The sequence below is a fragment of the Grampus griseus genome (assembly GCF_964374135.1).
Source record: "Grampus griseus genome assembly, chromosome: 3".
Classification (NCBI taxonomy): Eukaryota; Metazoa; Chordata; class Mammalia; order Artiodactyla; family Delphinidae; genus Grampus; species Grampus griseus.
Genome location: NC_139019.1, coordinates 170,485,489 through 170,501,459, shown reverse-complemented (window position 1 = coordinate 170,501,459; position 15,971 = coordinate 170,485,489). Strand labels below are relative to the sequence as shown.

General features: G+C 57.8%; 1 protein-coding gene across 5 annotated transcripts in view; it reads right to left on the bottom strand.

Moving 5' to 3' along the window:
* NFIC (nuclear factor I C) overlaps positions 1-15,971 on the bottom strand; it is a 71,309-nt gene that overhangs the window by 7,823 nt on the left and 47,515 nt on the right. For 2 of the 5 annotated variants that reach the window (XM_082650450.1, XM_082650449.1), the window contains exons 6-10: positions 15,340-15,464; positions 7,916-8,041; positions 5,533-5,717; positions 4,803-4,950; positions 2,724-2,809 (exon numbers count right to left, since the gene is read on the bottom strand). In XM_082650450.1, coding sequence (XP_082506576.1) covers positions 2,724-2,809; positions 4,803-4,950; positions 5,533-5,717; positions 7,916-8,041; positions 15,340-15,464 — 670 coding nt within the window. The remainder of the gene's footprint in view (positions 1-2,723; positions 2,810-4,802; positions 4,951-5,532; positions 5,718-7,915; positions 8,042-15,339; positions 15,465-15,971) is intronic. The other 3 variants (XM_082650453.1, XM_082650451.1, XM_082650452.1) reach the window with 3 other exon arrangements.

Sequence of the window (15,971 nt, the reverse complement as noted above, 5' to 3'; positions counted from 1 at the left end):
GGACTGGGGGGACTGATGGTGAGAGACGGGGGTGGAGGGGATGAAGAAGGTGGGCAATCGATCAGGGAGAGATCAACCGACATCGATTGGGGGAGGGGCGCTGATTGAGGGGAGAGGCTATTGATCAGGGGGCAAGGCACTGACTGTGGGGAGGGCAGGAGATGGAAGGGCAGGTGGTGCGGGGAGAGAAGCCGCTGCAGGCTTCGGGGCAGGGGCCGGGGGTGGGGGCAGAGGAAAGCCAACCGGCCAGGAATAACGAAGGCAGAGGAAGTGCTGACTGGGCCAGAAAGGAGAGGCCTCTGGGCTCCGAGCCCTTTGCAAAGGGGCTCCAAGAGCGGGGAGCGGGTCTCACGGCCCCTTCCTCCCACCCTTCCCTCCTTCCAGGGTCTGCCGGGGGTGGGGGGCTGAACCCACCGGGGGACTTGGGTGCCCTTAGTCCAGGGACCCGTGGTCCTGCCTGCGTGGTGCTGGCGGGGTCCTCCACCAGACCCAGATGGGGGGCGTCGCCTTTTCCATAAGCCTTGGGGTCTCTCATCCGTCTGTCACCTTCCGTGCCACCCTCCCCCACCAGCCCCACGAAGTTCTTTCCAACTCCCAGCCCTGGCTGTGCTCCTCCCTCCCTCTTATCCCTTCAGTGGCTCCCTTCGGCCCCCAGGCCAAAGCCCACATTTGAGGTCTTCCACATTCAGGCTGTTTCCCCATCATTTCCAGCCCTTGGCAGTGCTGATGCCCCTGCCTGGACACCCTACTCTACCTGACACCAGGCTCTCACCCCTCCCCAACCAGGCAGGGCCCTGGATGCGCCCCCCCGACCCCCAGGTTCCTCCACAGCCCCAGACCCACTCTCTCTGGGTCCCCAGCGGGGCCTGCTGGCCAAGGGGGGTGGTGACCAAAGGCGCCCCCCTCCTGGCACCTTGGTTTCCCTCCCCTTGCAGGCCATTGGCTCCGGGTGGTCCCCCGTCCCCCCATGCAGGGGTTGACAATGGGGTGGGGGGGAGGCTGGGGAAGGGTTAAGGGGCCAGGGCCCCCTCCCTGTCACTTTTATTAGCTTTGCTTTCTGCAGCAATTAGGACATTCCCAGCCTCCAGCGGGGAGGGCTGTCAAGTGGGGGTGGGAGAGGCAACGCCTGGCTCCCTGAGCACCGGGGGGCAGGGGTGTCTAGGCCGGGACAGAACCCCAAACTCAAGGCGGGGAATCCTGGGGCCACCCCAGCTCGGTGGGTAACACTGACCAAGTGACCCCCTCTGTCTGGATCCTGGCTGGGGCTCTGTAAAGCAGGACACTTACAGTTTGGGTGTGCGAGGGTGTGTGGGGTGGTCTTGGCCTTTCAGTGCCCTTTCTGGGTAAAATTGGTCCCCTAATGCTCCAGACCCTTCAAAGACTCCCAGGAGGTGCCCAAGGCCAGAAGAGACAGGTTCAGAGCTCCCCGCAGTTAGCCCTGGTGCCCTGACCCCAGCACCCCCAGCTAAAGTCTGGGCAGGGAGGGAGGGGGATAGCCAGGTCCTGCCCACCGACTCTGTCCCCCTGAGCTGCCAGCAGCAACCTGGCCAGCCTCAGATGGTCGCCAGGGGTCCAGGCTGTGCTGGATGGTCAGCATGGCTGATTCTGGTCTCATCCTCGTCTCCACCACCTCCCCACGCCTCCCCATGAACTCCACTGCGGGGGACCCTCCCAAAGTGGCTTGAGGATCCGAACCTGACCCCTGGGGACCCCACAAAGCCCCATACTCTATGGCTCTGGGGATTTGGAGATGCTGGGCAGCCCTGAAGAGGTTTCTCTGTGTGTCTGGGCCTCACTGGGCCTGGGGCAGCTGGTGACGCCCTCTGGCTGTTTTATGTCCCGTGACCCCCTCCCCAACATGCACCAGGGAGCACGGCTCTGGGGTCCAGCCACCACCCTTGAACACCCCCTGCCAACACACTCCCGGCTTGCACGCAACACAGATGTGGACCCTGGCCCAAAGGCGGCTGTCGGGGACACGTGGGCAGGGGCTGAGGCCACCTCCCACCCCGAGAGAAGCTGGGAGCCATGAGTCTCAGTTCCAGACCCATCAAGGCTCGGCCCTGCACTGCTGTGCAGCCTCAGACAACTCACTCCTCCTCTCTGAGCCTCCTCGTCTCGTCCTCAGCCAGCCTCACGCCCCCCACCCTGGTGCACACTCAGCTGCAGTGATGCTAACCCCGCCTCTGCCGCCCCACTCCCACTTCGCAGGCTGGAGCCAGGGGTGGGGGCTTGCGTGTCCTACCAGGAGGCCCCGCCCCCTGCCATGGGCTGCCTTAGTCTCCCACCTGCCCCTGGTGTCCTGGGGTCCTCTGGCACCCCCTACCCTCCCTCTCCTGTGGTCCCTCCCTCCGGCTGGCGTGGGAGGGGATTCAGGCTGGGGGGTTGAAAGCCTGGGCTGACGCGCTGTGTGATCCTGGGCAAATCCCCTTGCCTCTGCGAGCCTCAGTCTTCCCATAGGTACAAATGGGGCCAGGGCGGTGAAAATCCCAGCCCCACAGCAGCTCTGCCAGGAGTGTCCCCTGGCAGGATTTGGGGCCATACCACGTCCCCGGGCGTGGGCTCGAGGCCCTGGAAGGGGCTGGGAGGCTGGCCAGCGTGCCAGGGGTGCGGCTGGCGGGGGCGGCACGGGACCCAGCAGGCCGGCCTCTCCCTGCGCGCCCAGGCCGGCCCCTCTGCCCTGCCCCTCCCACCCCCCCACCAGCCGGCCTCTTGGCCCCTACCTGTGCCTGATAAATGCCCGTTGGATCCCTTGGTCCTAATCCCACAAAGGAACGGTTTGCAGGGGACGTGCCGGGCGTAGAGTAGGCTGCGGGGAGGAGAGAGACCGAAAGCCCGTTAGCGCGGGGGCGACGCGGGAGCACCAGAGAGGGTGGCCGCTGCCCAGGGTCACACAGCCGGGCCTTCATACCCAGCAGCCGGTGCCTCCGAGCTTGCCGCCCTCCCCCGATGGTCCAGGCACCCCGAAAAGCCCACGGTCTCGGGCCCCCGGGGTCACGCGGGCAGGTGTCTGCTGAGAGGGTAGGTGCAGGACGAAAGTTTCATAATCCAGAAACCGCCTGTGAATTATTCAGTGTTCCACTGCCTGGTCCATCCTGCTCCTGCGGCCTGCATCCCGCCGCGTGGGGGGCCATGAATTATTGAGGGCGTTTTATTTATTAATTTCCCTCCTGGAGAGGGCATGGGGAAGGCTGCGTGTGTGCACATATATATATATATGATTATATTTTAATCGCACTATGTTTTGCCGGTGAGTGAATGATTCGCAACCCAGGCTGGGGAGGGGACGGGGGTGGCGGGAGGGTCCCCATGTGGTCTCCACCAGAGCGCAGGTAAGTGGGAGGTGGTGAGGCTTGGGGGATTTGGGGGTGGGGGCTGGGAAGCAGGCTGCACCTGCAGTTCAGAAGCCGGTGCAGAGGAAGGAGAAGAAATCCATGTTTCTCCCTCGTCTATTAAGCGTCACTGTAAGCCAGGCACTGGGCACTATCCCATTTTAACCCTCGGCAGCCTCAACGCGGCAGACGTGAACATTATGCCCATTTCACAGATGAGAAAGCAGGGAGAGTAGGTGAAGACCAGCGCCACATGCCGACTCTGTCCTCTGCACCCGGCCTCCCGCTAAATGTTCTCCCTGATCTATTGCACTGACTCACTCGCCACCACCCTCTGGTGACTCTCCCATTTTGCGGCTGAGAAAACTGAGGCTCAGAGAGGGGAGGACGTTTGCCTAAGGTTACACAGGGAGCGAGATGCAGGGGCAGGATTGCAACCCAGTGCCCTGTGCTCCATCATGGTGTTTGGAGAAAGCCCGTCTGCACGTGAGGCTGCCCCGGGTCTCGGCAGGCAGTGGATGCTGGGGAAGAAATACTGGGGTGCTGCATGCGGGGAGGGGGGCCGATGGGGCCCAGATGGGAGGGCTGGCCCCTCCTGCTTGGGTGGGGTGAGGAATCTCATCTGGGGAGCGAGGGAGAGACGCCCAAAGAGGAAGGGGATTTAGGGAGAGGCTGGGGGCAGAGCCACCACTGATGGGGTAGATAGACCCCAGGATGGGAATTCTAGGAACCTCTTCCCAGCCTGGAGCAGCCCTGGACTGGGGTTGGGGGTGGCGGGGGAGGGGGAGGTGCCCTGGGGGCTGGTGAGCCGTAATCTGGAGCCACATCCAGAGGGTGGAAAGTTCTAGAAGGTTAGGAGACCAAGCCAGGGTCTCCCACCAGGCTACCACCTGGACCCACATCCAGAGAGCAGAAAGTTATAGAAGGCGAGGCAGCCAACCCAGGGCCTCCTGGGGTCAGGTGGGCAGGCAGGGTGTGTCCTGTCTGAAGATGTGGCCCAGCCCAGGTTACCAGCAGGAACAGGGCCCACTGGGGCCAGTTTCCCCGGAGAATCCGGAACTCTGGAATTTCTATGTGAGACGTCCTGATTTTAGAGCCACCATCACCACAACAGATTCTCACTTTCCTCAGACAAAAGGCTTCTGGGGGCCGGGTCGGGCCCTCCCACCTCCACTTTGAGATCTTCACCCACTGACAGCTGCTTGTTGCACGGAAGAGGGTTTAGAGGCCCAGAGGGGGGACACGGGGGCCCCAGGCCGCTCGGCCAATGGGGGCGGACCCCAGACTTGCCCCTGGCCATCCCCTCAGGCTGCCTTGGCCCTGTGTGGACCTGACCACGTGGGCCCCAGGCCTCCATCTGGGGACCCACCAAACTCGCCGGTACCCACCGGGCTGGGCCTGAGACCCCGACCCCAGAGGCAGGGCCGGGGAGGGGAGGGGCCCCTCGGGGACGCCTTCCCGGGTGCTTACAGGGCGAGGTCGGCGACGAGCTTCCTCCCTCGGAGGTGGGTTTGGTGGCGGGGGGGAGCGCCAGCCGCGGCAGCCCGGGGGGCGGGGGTGCCAGCATCTGAGCGGAAATGCAGTGACTGGACATTTTGAGCTGGCCACTTCCACTTAACTGGGGGGAACAGAGAGACAGGTGGTTAAGGCGGCGGGCGCCCCTCCGCCTCGGGCTGCCGTCCACCCCGGGGCTGTGGACCGGCCTGGTGGGCACGGCCGGGACGAGTTTGGTGGGTGCCCGGTGCTCGCCTGACCCCGCAGGCCTCCAGCATCCTGGGATCGCCATGCCTTCCCTGCCTCCTCAGGCTACTGTGAACCCACTGGCTTTGCTTCCACGCCTCCTAAACAGCATCGCTGGACCTCATGGGCGGCCTAGACGCATCTCCCCGCATTTGCCGCGCGTACGCATTCATTCATCCACCACCTCGCCCGCGGTTCCCAGATCTGAAAGGCTCTGGACACCAAAAGCTTTGGTGGAAGTCTGGCCAAAGGCGGCCTGAGCTCAGCCGTAACCGTGTTTGATTTGGGGGCTTCCTAGAATACCGTCCGCTCAGACATCTGCAAAAGCCTGCATTCCCACCCGGTCTGGCTCCAGGGGCTGTGGACCCCGCCGTTTGTAAAACAGAAGCTGCCCTGGCGGAGGAAGGGCTGCCTGACACTCGCGCCAGGGCCCCAGGGAGGTCGTGCCCCCCAAACTCACCGGTCCAGGCTGCTGACTGGCCGGATCGCAGGCCAGCGACACGAGATCTTTGAGCGGGTCCTGGGGGTTGAGGTGAGGTGGGTAGCGGATGGCCGTGTGCGGGAAGTAGGTGGAGGCCGTCTGGGGCAAGATGGACGTGGTGGGGAAGTGCAGGGCCGAGGACGGGTGAGGGCTCCGGGCGATCCCTGTGGAGAGGAGGGGGGCAGTGGTCACCAGGGGCTCCCGCCAGGCCGCCCTGTCTCAGAGTGACTGTGTTTGTGGGTGTGCGTCACGCCCACGCTGCGGCACCTTTAATAATACGAATATGTGGCGGCCCAGTGGCATCTGCCACGACCAGGCCCTGCTGTCATTTACACGCCCGGATTCGATGAACCTACTGTGACCCCACAGAGTTCTAGCATCACCCCTTGGAGCACTTTTATTTATTTTTATTTTTTAAAATTTATTTATTTTTGGCTTGCAGGATCTTAGTTCCCCTACCAGGGATTGAACCTGAGCCCTCGGCAGTGAAACCGCTGAGTCCTAACCACTGGACCGCCAGGGAATTCCCATCACGTCTTTTTTTAAGACAGAGGATGGGGGCTTCCCTGGTGGCGCAGTGGTTGAGAATCTGCCTGCTAATGCAGGGGACACGGGTTCGAACCTTGGTCTGGGAGGATCCCACATGCCGCGGAGCAACTAAGCCCGTGAGCCACAACTACTGAGCCTGCGCGTCTGGAGCCTGTGCTCCACAATAAGAGAGGCCGCAACAGTGAGAGGCCCGCGCACTGCGATGAAGAGTGGCCCCCACTTGCCACAACTAGAGAAAGCCCTCGCACAGAAATGAAGACCCAACACAGCCCAAAATAAATAAGTTAATTAATTAATTAATTTTAAAAAAATCAGAGAGAACATTTCCCGGCTGTGGTCAGAGGAAGTCCTGACTACTGAATAAAAATTAAAAAAAAAAGACAGAGGATGACCATGGCTCTCAGAGGGAATGTCCTCTGCCCCAGGCACAGAGCAAGCAGGTGGCAGACCCAGGGTTCGAGCCCAGCCTGACTGGCCACACCCTGACCCGGGGCTTGGTTAACTCTTTCCATAAATGGCTGGTGGGTCAATATATTTTTTTAATTGAGATATTATTTGCACACTATAAAGTCCATGCTTCTAAAGTGTACAATTCACTGTGTTTTTTTAGCACATTCACAGAGCTGTATGACCATCACTACAATCTCTTTTAGAACATTCTCATCCCCCTGAAAGGAAACCCCGTCCCCATTAGCACCACGCCCAGCCCCTGACAACCAGGAAGCCACTCTCTGTCTGCGGATTTCCCATCAGTGGAATCACACCCTGTGTGTCCTTCTGTGTCTGGCTTCTCTCACTGAGCATCGTGTTCTCAGGGTCCGTCCACGTTGTAGTGAGTGTCCGTGCTTCACCCCTTTTCATGGCTGAGTAATATTCCAGTGTGGTATTTGCTTGTTTTTTTTCTTTTTCTAAACAAGTCAGTGACTTTTAGTATATTCACTTCGTAATTCCAGAACCAGTTCACTGCCCCCAAAAGAAGCCCTGTGTCCACTAGTGGTCACTCCCCCTTCCTCTCTCTCTAGCCCCTGGCCAGACAGTAATTACTTTCGGCTTTCCAGGCCATAGGGTCTCTGATGCAGCTACTCAACTCTGCCGTCGTTGCCTGAAAGCCACCACAGATGACATGTAAACAGATGGGTGTGGCCCTCCGCCAATAAAACTTTATTTACAAGAACAGTGGCAATTGGGGGGGCCTGCTTGGCTGGCTCCTAGTCTAAACTGTTGTGCTATTTTGATGTTTGCCTCTGCCCTGTATGTGTATTTGCCCTTGTATGGAACTAAATCATCATTATCACAACCAAGGGGCAACAGGTGACATTCAAGCTCTTATTTAACTCATTCTGATTTAATTCATTCGGTCCTATGGACAGCCCTGGAAGGGGGACATTTATGAGCCCAGTGGACGGGTGACGGGCTCAGCTCACACCCCACGCTGTGAGCATGGTACTTCCTGTCTGTGTGGCTGAGAGCTCCCGTACCCCTGTGTGGCCTGTGTGTGTCCTTCTGGGTGTCTGCCTCCTGTTGCGGCCATTCTGCCCCCGGGTCCGTCGGTGGGCCACTTGAGTATGACACATGGGGAGCAGGTTGAGGGGTGAGTCCCGGGCTGCACCTCCATGTACAGAAGGGGAAACTGAGGCCCCAAAAGAGTCAGGCCCAGGTGCTCTCTACCATGGCAGCTGCAGGCTTTCCTGCCTGGGTGGGAGGCTACAGCAATAGGACTCGTGGTCAGATGGCCGGTGGGACTTCCCCGGCCATAAGTGGCCTGGTTAGAGGGCTCAGCCGCCCCTCCCCGCCCGGGGCCCGCAGTGCTCACCACTGTGCACGGCGATGACGGGCCGGTGGTGCTGGGTGAAGCTGGAGAGGCGGGGCGAGTCCTGGGGAGACGGACTGTTGAAAGGGGACTTGTCCATCTCTGTTTTCTTCACCGGGGATGAGATGCCTGCGGGGAGGGCCAGAGGGTCAAGGGCCGGCAGGCAGGGTTATTCCACTCCCAGGACCCCTGCACCTCCCCGCAGAGCCCCTGCCCCCCCTTCTCCCAGCAACCCATGGACGAGGGGCTGGGAGCCCATTGTAAGGAGGGGCAAACCAAGGCTGAGAGCTGGGAAGGGGGCCGCCCAGGGTCACACGGCCCACGGGAGGAGGAGTCTGATGCCACACGGGCCCCTGGACGACAGAGTCCGGCCCGCACCTTCTCTCCTTCCAGACATAAGTCGGCTCAGGGCTGCCCCCTGCCCCCCAGGGACACCAGAGCCCTGGAGAAGGCCGCAGGGTGGGCAGAGGATTGGTCCAAAGCCCCAAAGCCCAAGTGGCTCTGTACTTGTGCCCCCCCACCAATCCTTACCCGGGGGACAGAACCTTCCCTGTAGGGTCATCGTGAGTATTAAATGCAATACAACATGTAAAGCCGTTAGATCAGGGCCTGGCACACACCCACGCACTGGAATTACTTGCTGCCATTCCTCTGCAGACGGGGGTCTCACTATCTACCCCGGTGGCCCTGGGGAACCCAGAAGGTCTCCAGCTCGGCCTCAATGAATAAAAGGTGTAAAATGGGCACATCCAGCCTCCGTGGAGGCCGTGGCACAGAATGGATGCTGGCTAAGGAGGAGCCTTGTCACGACATGGAAGACGGACCCCAGAGATGCGGGGCACACGTCCGCCCTGAAGAACCACGAATGCCCCCCGCCTGCCTCCCTGCATCCCACCCCCCACTCCCACCCCCCTCTGCAGAGGCTTTTTCTAGCGACAGCAAAGGATGACGACGTGTCTGAAAAAAAGGCAGAGTCCTTGGCCTGGCCCCTTCTCTGGAATTGGGCTCTGGGGTAAGTGGGGATCTGGAGACAGACATGTTTAGGAATTGTTTTAAAATCCATTTTACAGTGAAACGCACCCAATGAGGCCCACAGTGGATTCACACATGGTGAGGGTTGTTTTTTTTTTTTAAATAGTTTTTATTGGAGTCTAGTTGATTGACAATGCTGTGTTAGCTTCAGGTGCACAGCAAAGTGAATCAGTTATACACATACATATATCCCCTCTTTTTAAGATTCCTTTCCCACATAGGTCACCACAGAGTACTAAGCGGAGTTCCCTGTGCTACACACGGCAGGTCCCTATCAGCCAGGTTTTTTTTTTTTTTTTTGCGGTACGCGGGCCTCTCACTGCCGTGGCCTCTCCCGTGGCGGAGCACAGGCTCCGGACGCGCAGGCTCAGCGGCCATGGCTCACGGGCCCAGCCGCTCCGCGGCATGTGGGATCTTCCCGGACCGGGGCACGAACCCGCGTCCCCTGCATCGGCAGACAGACTCTCAACCACCGTGCCACCAGGGAAGCCCTTAGCCAGGTATTTTATACAGAGTAGTGTGTATATGTCAATCGCAATCTCCCAATTTATCCCTCCCTCTCCCTTGCCCCCTGGCAACCATAGGATTCTTTCCTACATCTGAGACTCTACTTCTGTTTTGTAAATAAGTTCGTTTGTACCATTTTTTTTTTTAGATGCCACACATAAGCGATATCATGTGATACTTGTCTTTCTCTGACTGACTTCACCCAGTATGACAGTCTCTAGGGACACACTGCCTGCCACTCCGCAGAAGGTGGCCCTCAGGCTGCATACATCAGGGCCGGGGTCATTCTCTGTGGGTCGTCCTCGGCGCCGTGGGGCGTGGTGCAGCCTCCCTGGCTCCACCCACGCGACGCCAGGAACACCCCCAGTTATGACAACCATAGATGTCCCCAGACATGGCTCAGTGTCCCCTGGGGCAGAGCCACCCCAGTTAGGACCCCTGCCCTCCTCCGAGGCCCGCTACCACTGTTTCTGGGGTCTCGGGTTGATGGTTCTGTGAGTGAGCATCTGCGTGGGTCCCCAGGGCTGTCCCACCAGAGATGCTGCTGCATTCCCCCCCCCCCCACTGTGGCATTTCCATGTGGGGTGCTTTCATTCTCTGCGATGGCACGGCCAGGGGTGAGCCAGCTCTGGGAACCAGCCCCCCGATGGGCACTCAGGCCACCATCTGCTTTTGCTGTTACAGACGCTGCTGCCCTGGTCGGCTCTGGGTGCGCATCAGTGTGTGAGCGGGGCGGGGGAGCGTGTCCTGGGATGCAGTTGGCGGCCCAGAGGGACCTGGCGGCCGAGCGGGGCCTTGGGTGCAGGCCCGGGCTTTCCCAGGGACGGGAGGAGCTGGTGGCATCCAGGGCAGCCGGCAGGGAGGAGGCTGGCCCTGCTGTGTGTGCGTGCATGCGTGCGTGCATGCACGCGTGCGTGTGTGTGTGTGTGTGCGTGTGTGTGTGTGTGTGTGTGTGTTTGTGTTGGGCTCCCGGCTGGCTCAGGGCTGCAGGGGGAATGAGGTTACGGCTGTCAGACGCTCACTTAGGATTTCCTAGAACAGCCTGTCCTGGATGGAAATAGCCCGGCGTGGACCCTGCCCCCAGCTGCACCTCCGTAGGCCCTTCTAGAGCTTCCTGAGATGGGGTCTTTGGGAGCCAGGGTCCAGGAGGGGGGCGGGGGGCCCCCGGCGCTGCAAGAAAGAGTCACTCTCCTGCCTGCGTTCCTGCATCTGAACAAACATGCTGGGAATGGCCCCACGTGAGCAACCGAAGTTGGTTAACACAGTGCCCATACATGCCCCATCAAAGCACGCGTCTCTCCATTTAACAGGCGTGCCCTTGACCTCCCCGATCCGAGTGGCCATCTTTCTGATTAACATACATATCTCCACGTAAGCATCAGGCACCCCTACGTCCCCCGTCGAAGACACAAACCTTAACGGACGCACGTGCCTGTACGTGCCCACCCCCAAGTATCTTTCCACTTGCCTGTCACACGTGCCTGTCTGTTCCCCGTTTAAGCACATACGCTTCATCTAACAGGTGGGCCTGTACATCCCCCATCTGAGCACCCACCCGTCTGCTTGACAAACTAGCCTGTCCCCCTGCAGTGCCAGCTCCCCTGGGGGGCCCACTGCAGGCAACCACTGGGTCTCCAGGGCCCGGAACACAGGGTGGGCAGAGAGTGTGCGGAGTGTACAGGTGGGTGGACGGAGCGCAGTTCTGCTGGGATTGGCCACCACTCACCGGGCACTTAACACGTGGGATGGCCTCGCCCACTACCCCCAGCACTGCTGACACCGGTCATCCTCAGCGGGCCCATCCTGGGCGCTGTGGGGTGTGGAACAGCGTCCCTGGTCCCACCCACTGGATGCCAAGAGCCCCCCAGTCATGATGGCCGGAGACGTCCCAGACACCGTCCAGTGTCTTCTGGGGGCAGAACTGACCCTCTGGGAGGTCCTGGGGAGCCAAGAAGTGGTGGAGCTGGGATTCAAAGGCAACTCTGTAACTCCTCAGGCCGCGCTCTGCCACCCCCTCCTGCTCTCCAAGTTCAGAAAGAGATGGGGGGAGAGGAGAGAGGTTGGAGTTCCCTGCTTCACTCCATATAATAACTGCCTGTGGGAGGCCCATGTCCCCTGGGGGAGGGCCACAGAAGCAGCAAGAGCAAAGCACTCTGGGACCCCCTTTCTGCCCCGCTTGGCTGGGTAATCAGGGAAGGCCTTGGGAGGATGTGGCCAGGAGGATAAAGGGCACTCCTGGTGCTCCTGGCCCGGGCACGGAAGGGGCAAAGGGCTGGAAGCTGGTGTATGGGGTCTGAGAGATGTGGCTGCAGGGGTCTTGCCTGGGCGGGGCTGGCAAGATTTCCCCCAGGCCTCTGCCCCTCCAGGGCACCGGAGTGAGAAGGCTGGGGCTGGGGGGTTAGCTGGGCGCTGCCCATGGTGGCCACAGCGGAGGAAGGGAGAGAGTACTCTAATCAGCTTAACCCCCTTAATGAACAGCTAATTGGGGACTGTCTAGACAGGAAGCCGGAGGAAACCAGGAAGAGGAGAAAAAGGAGGAGAAGGATGGGCAGGAAGGGGAAGAAGAGGGAGGGAGAAGAGAGGGAGGAAAAGATAGAATTCACATCTCCCTACGAGCCTGTGAGCACCCGGAAGGCAGGGGCAGGCACACACTAGAGGTTTGTACTGAGACTCCCACAGGAGGGAGTGAGTCTGCCATCACCTGAGGCAACCAATGGGAGCTATAGGAGGACTGACCCCCTCTGGTATTCCCTTCCAGCTCTGTGATTTCCCCATCACACACCAGAAGCTGGTACAGGCTTCCTCTTTGTCCTCCCCCATCATGGCCACTTTATTCTCAGTGTAGGAAGGTTGGATCAAGCCCCAGTGACTCTCTCTAGCATTTTCTTCCTTTTAAAATTTTGTTTTTCTTTTTTGAGCATCCTGAATTGAATGCTGGGTTCTTTATTTCCAGCCTTTCTCTTTTTCCGATTAAAGCTATAATTTTTCCTCTCAGGGCTGCTGTGGCTACATCAGCACAGGCTGTCTTTCAACTCCAAGTAGTATTCATTTTATATGTAGACAACCTCTTCAATCACAGTGTTAGTGAGAAGTGCTTTTGAGTTCCCAATCAGTAAATGATAGGGCAGAGGTTAACTGTCTCCCAATATCTGCTTTATCCTTCTTCCTTAGTAACAGAACCCTTGATGTGAGATGGGAACATAATTGACCCAAATAAGATTATATTTCCCAGCATCCTTTGCAGCAGAGTATGGCCTTAGAACTAACTCAGGGGCCCAGAGATAAGCAGAAGGGGTAAGTGCATCTTCTGAAAATTATTCTTAAAGTGAGAGGACATGCCCAGACTTGACCCTTCTTTCCTGCTGGCTGGAAAGCAGACATGATGGCTGGAGCTCCAGCAGTTATCTTGGACCATGAGGTAGGAATGAAAACCACATTCAGTGGCACATAAGGCAGGAGACTGAGTCCCTCACATCACACTTGCCCAGGGCGGCTGATGGCTGGACATTTATTTGTGAGAGAAATGCACTTCCTTTTGTATTTTCTGTTATCTACAATCAGACTTAAAGCTTACTGAATACAGGTCTTTATAGAGACAAACTTTAGAAAGATAGGGAACCCACAGAGACAGAACCGTAGAGACACTCTGACCCATAAATTAAAGCCTAGGGCTTCCCTGGTGGCGCAGTGGTTGGGAGTCCGCCTGCCGATGCAGGGGACATGGGTTCGTGCCCCGGTCCGGGAGGATCCCACATGCCGCGGAGCGGCTGGGCCCGTGAGCCACGGCCGCTGAGCCTGCACGTCTGCAGCCTGTGCTCCGCAACGGGAGAGGCCACGACAGTGAGAGGCCCGCGTACCGCAAAAAAAAAAAAAAAAAAAAAAAAAAAAAAGTTAAAGCCTAATAAATAGAGAGGTCCTCCCAGCATTAGATACCTGGGAACCCACAATGAGGAAGAGGGAGGAGGCTTGGGACCTCAAATGTCACAACCAGCTGTGTTAGAGAACGATTCCAAGAGATGGGAATTTTATAAAGACATGAACACCAAAGAAACTCTCCTGTTTCCTGGTCACTTATGTGCCAGGTGGTTGCTTAAGTCACATTCTATCGTGTCCTCCTTCCAACTCTCCAAAAGAATGATGGTTTTCATCACTCCCACTTTGAAGATGAGGCAACCGAGGCTCAGAGATGTTAAGTCACCTGCCCAAGGTTACACAGCCCACACACCACACAGCCAAAGACAGAGCCGGGATTTGAACCCTGGTCTCTCTGATGCCTGAACCTGCCCTCTCTCTCTCTCTCTCTCTCTCTCTTTCTTTCTTTTATTGAAGAAGAGTTGATTTACAATAATTCAGGTATACAGCAAAATGTTTCAGTTCCATATATATAAGTATGTATATATGTGTGTGTATACATATATATATATATATATATATAAATCAGATTCTTTTCTGTTATAGTGAACCTGCCCTCTTAATTGTAATGTTATGTTGCTTTTCAAGAATCCTATAGGTATGGCACTTTGTATAGACAGATCTTTATAAGAAATCAGACTCTACAGGGAAGAGGGAAAGAGGAGGAGGGGGAGAGAAGAAAACAAATCCTAAGGTATACTGGGTACCTATTATGTGCCAGGCCTGTTTTAGGGACATCAAATGCATTAATTCACTTAATCCCTACAATAAACCTATGGGGTGGGTACTGCAGGTATTAACACCCCCATTTTACAGATGAAGAAGCCGAGGCGCAGAGAGGTGGGGTCACCAGGAAGCTGCAAGGGCTGGGGGACTCGAGTGTCCACGTTCATAACCACTAGGCTATACGGTGGGGTGAACCCTTGTTAAGGGATAAGGGACCGGGTAGAGACATGCTTCTAAAGCTGGGGGGCACAGACCCCGCTGAGAATCTGAGGAATGCCAGGGGCATCCTCCCCACAGGCTCCTCTGCAAACCATTTCCTTTAAGTGAAACGCTGGCCCACTGAAGAGCAGAATCTTAAGGTGAAAGGGATTTTTTTTTTTTTTTGTGGCCCCGCGGCGCGTCTTGCGTGATCTTAGTTCCCCTACCAGGGATTGAATCCGGGCCACAGCAGTGGTGAAAGCACCGAGTCCTAACCACTGGACCACCAGGGACTTCCCAGAAAGGGATTCTTTAGATGAGAACCTTGTGATGGAGATGTAAACTCCAAAGAAGGGAAATCTTTGGAGAATGCCCTTAGGGAGACGGTAAGTAAACAAAGAATCAGGAGGAGCCAGCACTCAACAGAAAAAAGCTTCTACGGAACTGCTGACCCTACAGAACAGGAGCCCCATGAAACAGACACTCTGGAGAGGACCCTATGAAGACAGAAGAGCAACAAGAAAATCTACCAGGAAAAGGATGCTATAAGAAAAGAGGCGGGGCTCCTATGGAACTGGACTCACAGAGAGCAAGATCCCATGGAGATGGGAATCTTGCAAAAAAAAAAAAAAAAAAAAAGGACTACAGGGAGGACCCCAGTGGAAAGGTAACCCACGTATCAGGACGCTGTAGTTGAGCGTCTACGGCAGACCCGAGGATGAAGCACCCTGTTGATCAGAATCGCTACTGAGTCAATTCTGTATAGCAGGAACCCCACAGAGATGGGCCGTTAACAGGCGGAGGGCAGGAAAGTCGGGCAAGGGATAATCTCCATCCTCCCCGGCCAGAGAGGAACCGAAGAGCTCCGGGAACGCGAACCCGGACTTTACTTGCAACCGCGCGCAGCCTGCGAGACTACAATTCCCAGGAGGCCCCGCGGCTCCAGGCCGACTCTCCGCCCCGGGGTGCCCGCGCAGTGCCTGCCGGAACACGTAGTCACTGTCGCGGTAACCCAGACCGGAAGGTCGGTCAGCCCCCGTCGCCAGCCCCACCTCCTTCCATGTCCTCCGTCCAGTTGCGGCTGCTACTCGTGGGAGAGCTGGGCGAGGTGTAGTAATCGCCGCCGGGGCTCGTGTCCACGTCTTCCTCCATCGAGCCCGATTTGTGCCGCTTGCTCCTAAGGGGCGAGGAAAGAAGCCAGCAGACCGGTTACCACGGAGACGGGCCCGGCGGGCTTTGCTACTTCCGGCTCTTGGGGGCAGGGCGAGGAGGGTGCTATCGCGAGACGTCACGCGAGTCGCGGACTTTCGGCTGCTTCTCAGATGACATCCGCTTTAACCTGCCCATCACTTGGGTGGGACACCTGGGGCCAGGGGCAGGGAGGGACTCAGCAAAGGGCCAAGCTAGCAAGCTAGCAGAGTGGAGACTAAAGCCCTGAAAGCCTGGCTGATCGCTTGACCTACTGTAATCCTCAGAACAACCTGGTAGGATTATGGTCCCACTTAGCAGGTGAGGAAACCGAGGCAAACAGAATGTGACCGGCTCACGATCACACAGCATATCTCAGCATATCTCAGCAAGAACCGATGTCTGTGTTCTCATGGAGTCGCAGGGGCTAGGCCTGTAGGACTCGAGGCTGTGGGAGCCCAGCGTGGGATGTCAGGGCTGGGGAAAGAGTCACTTG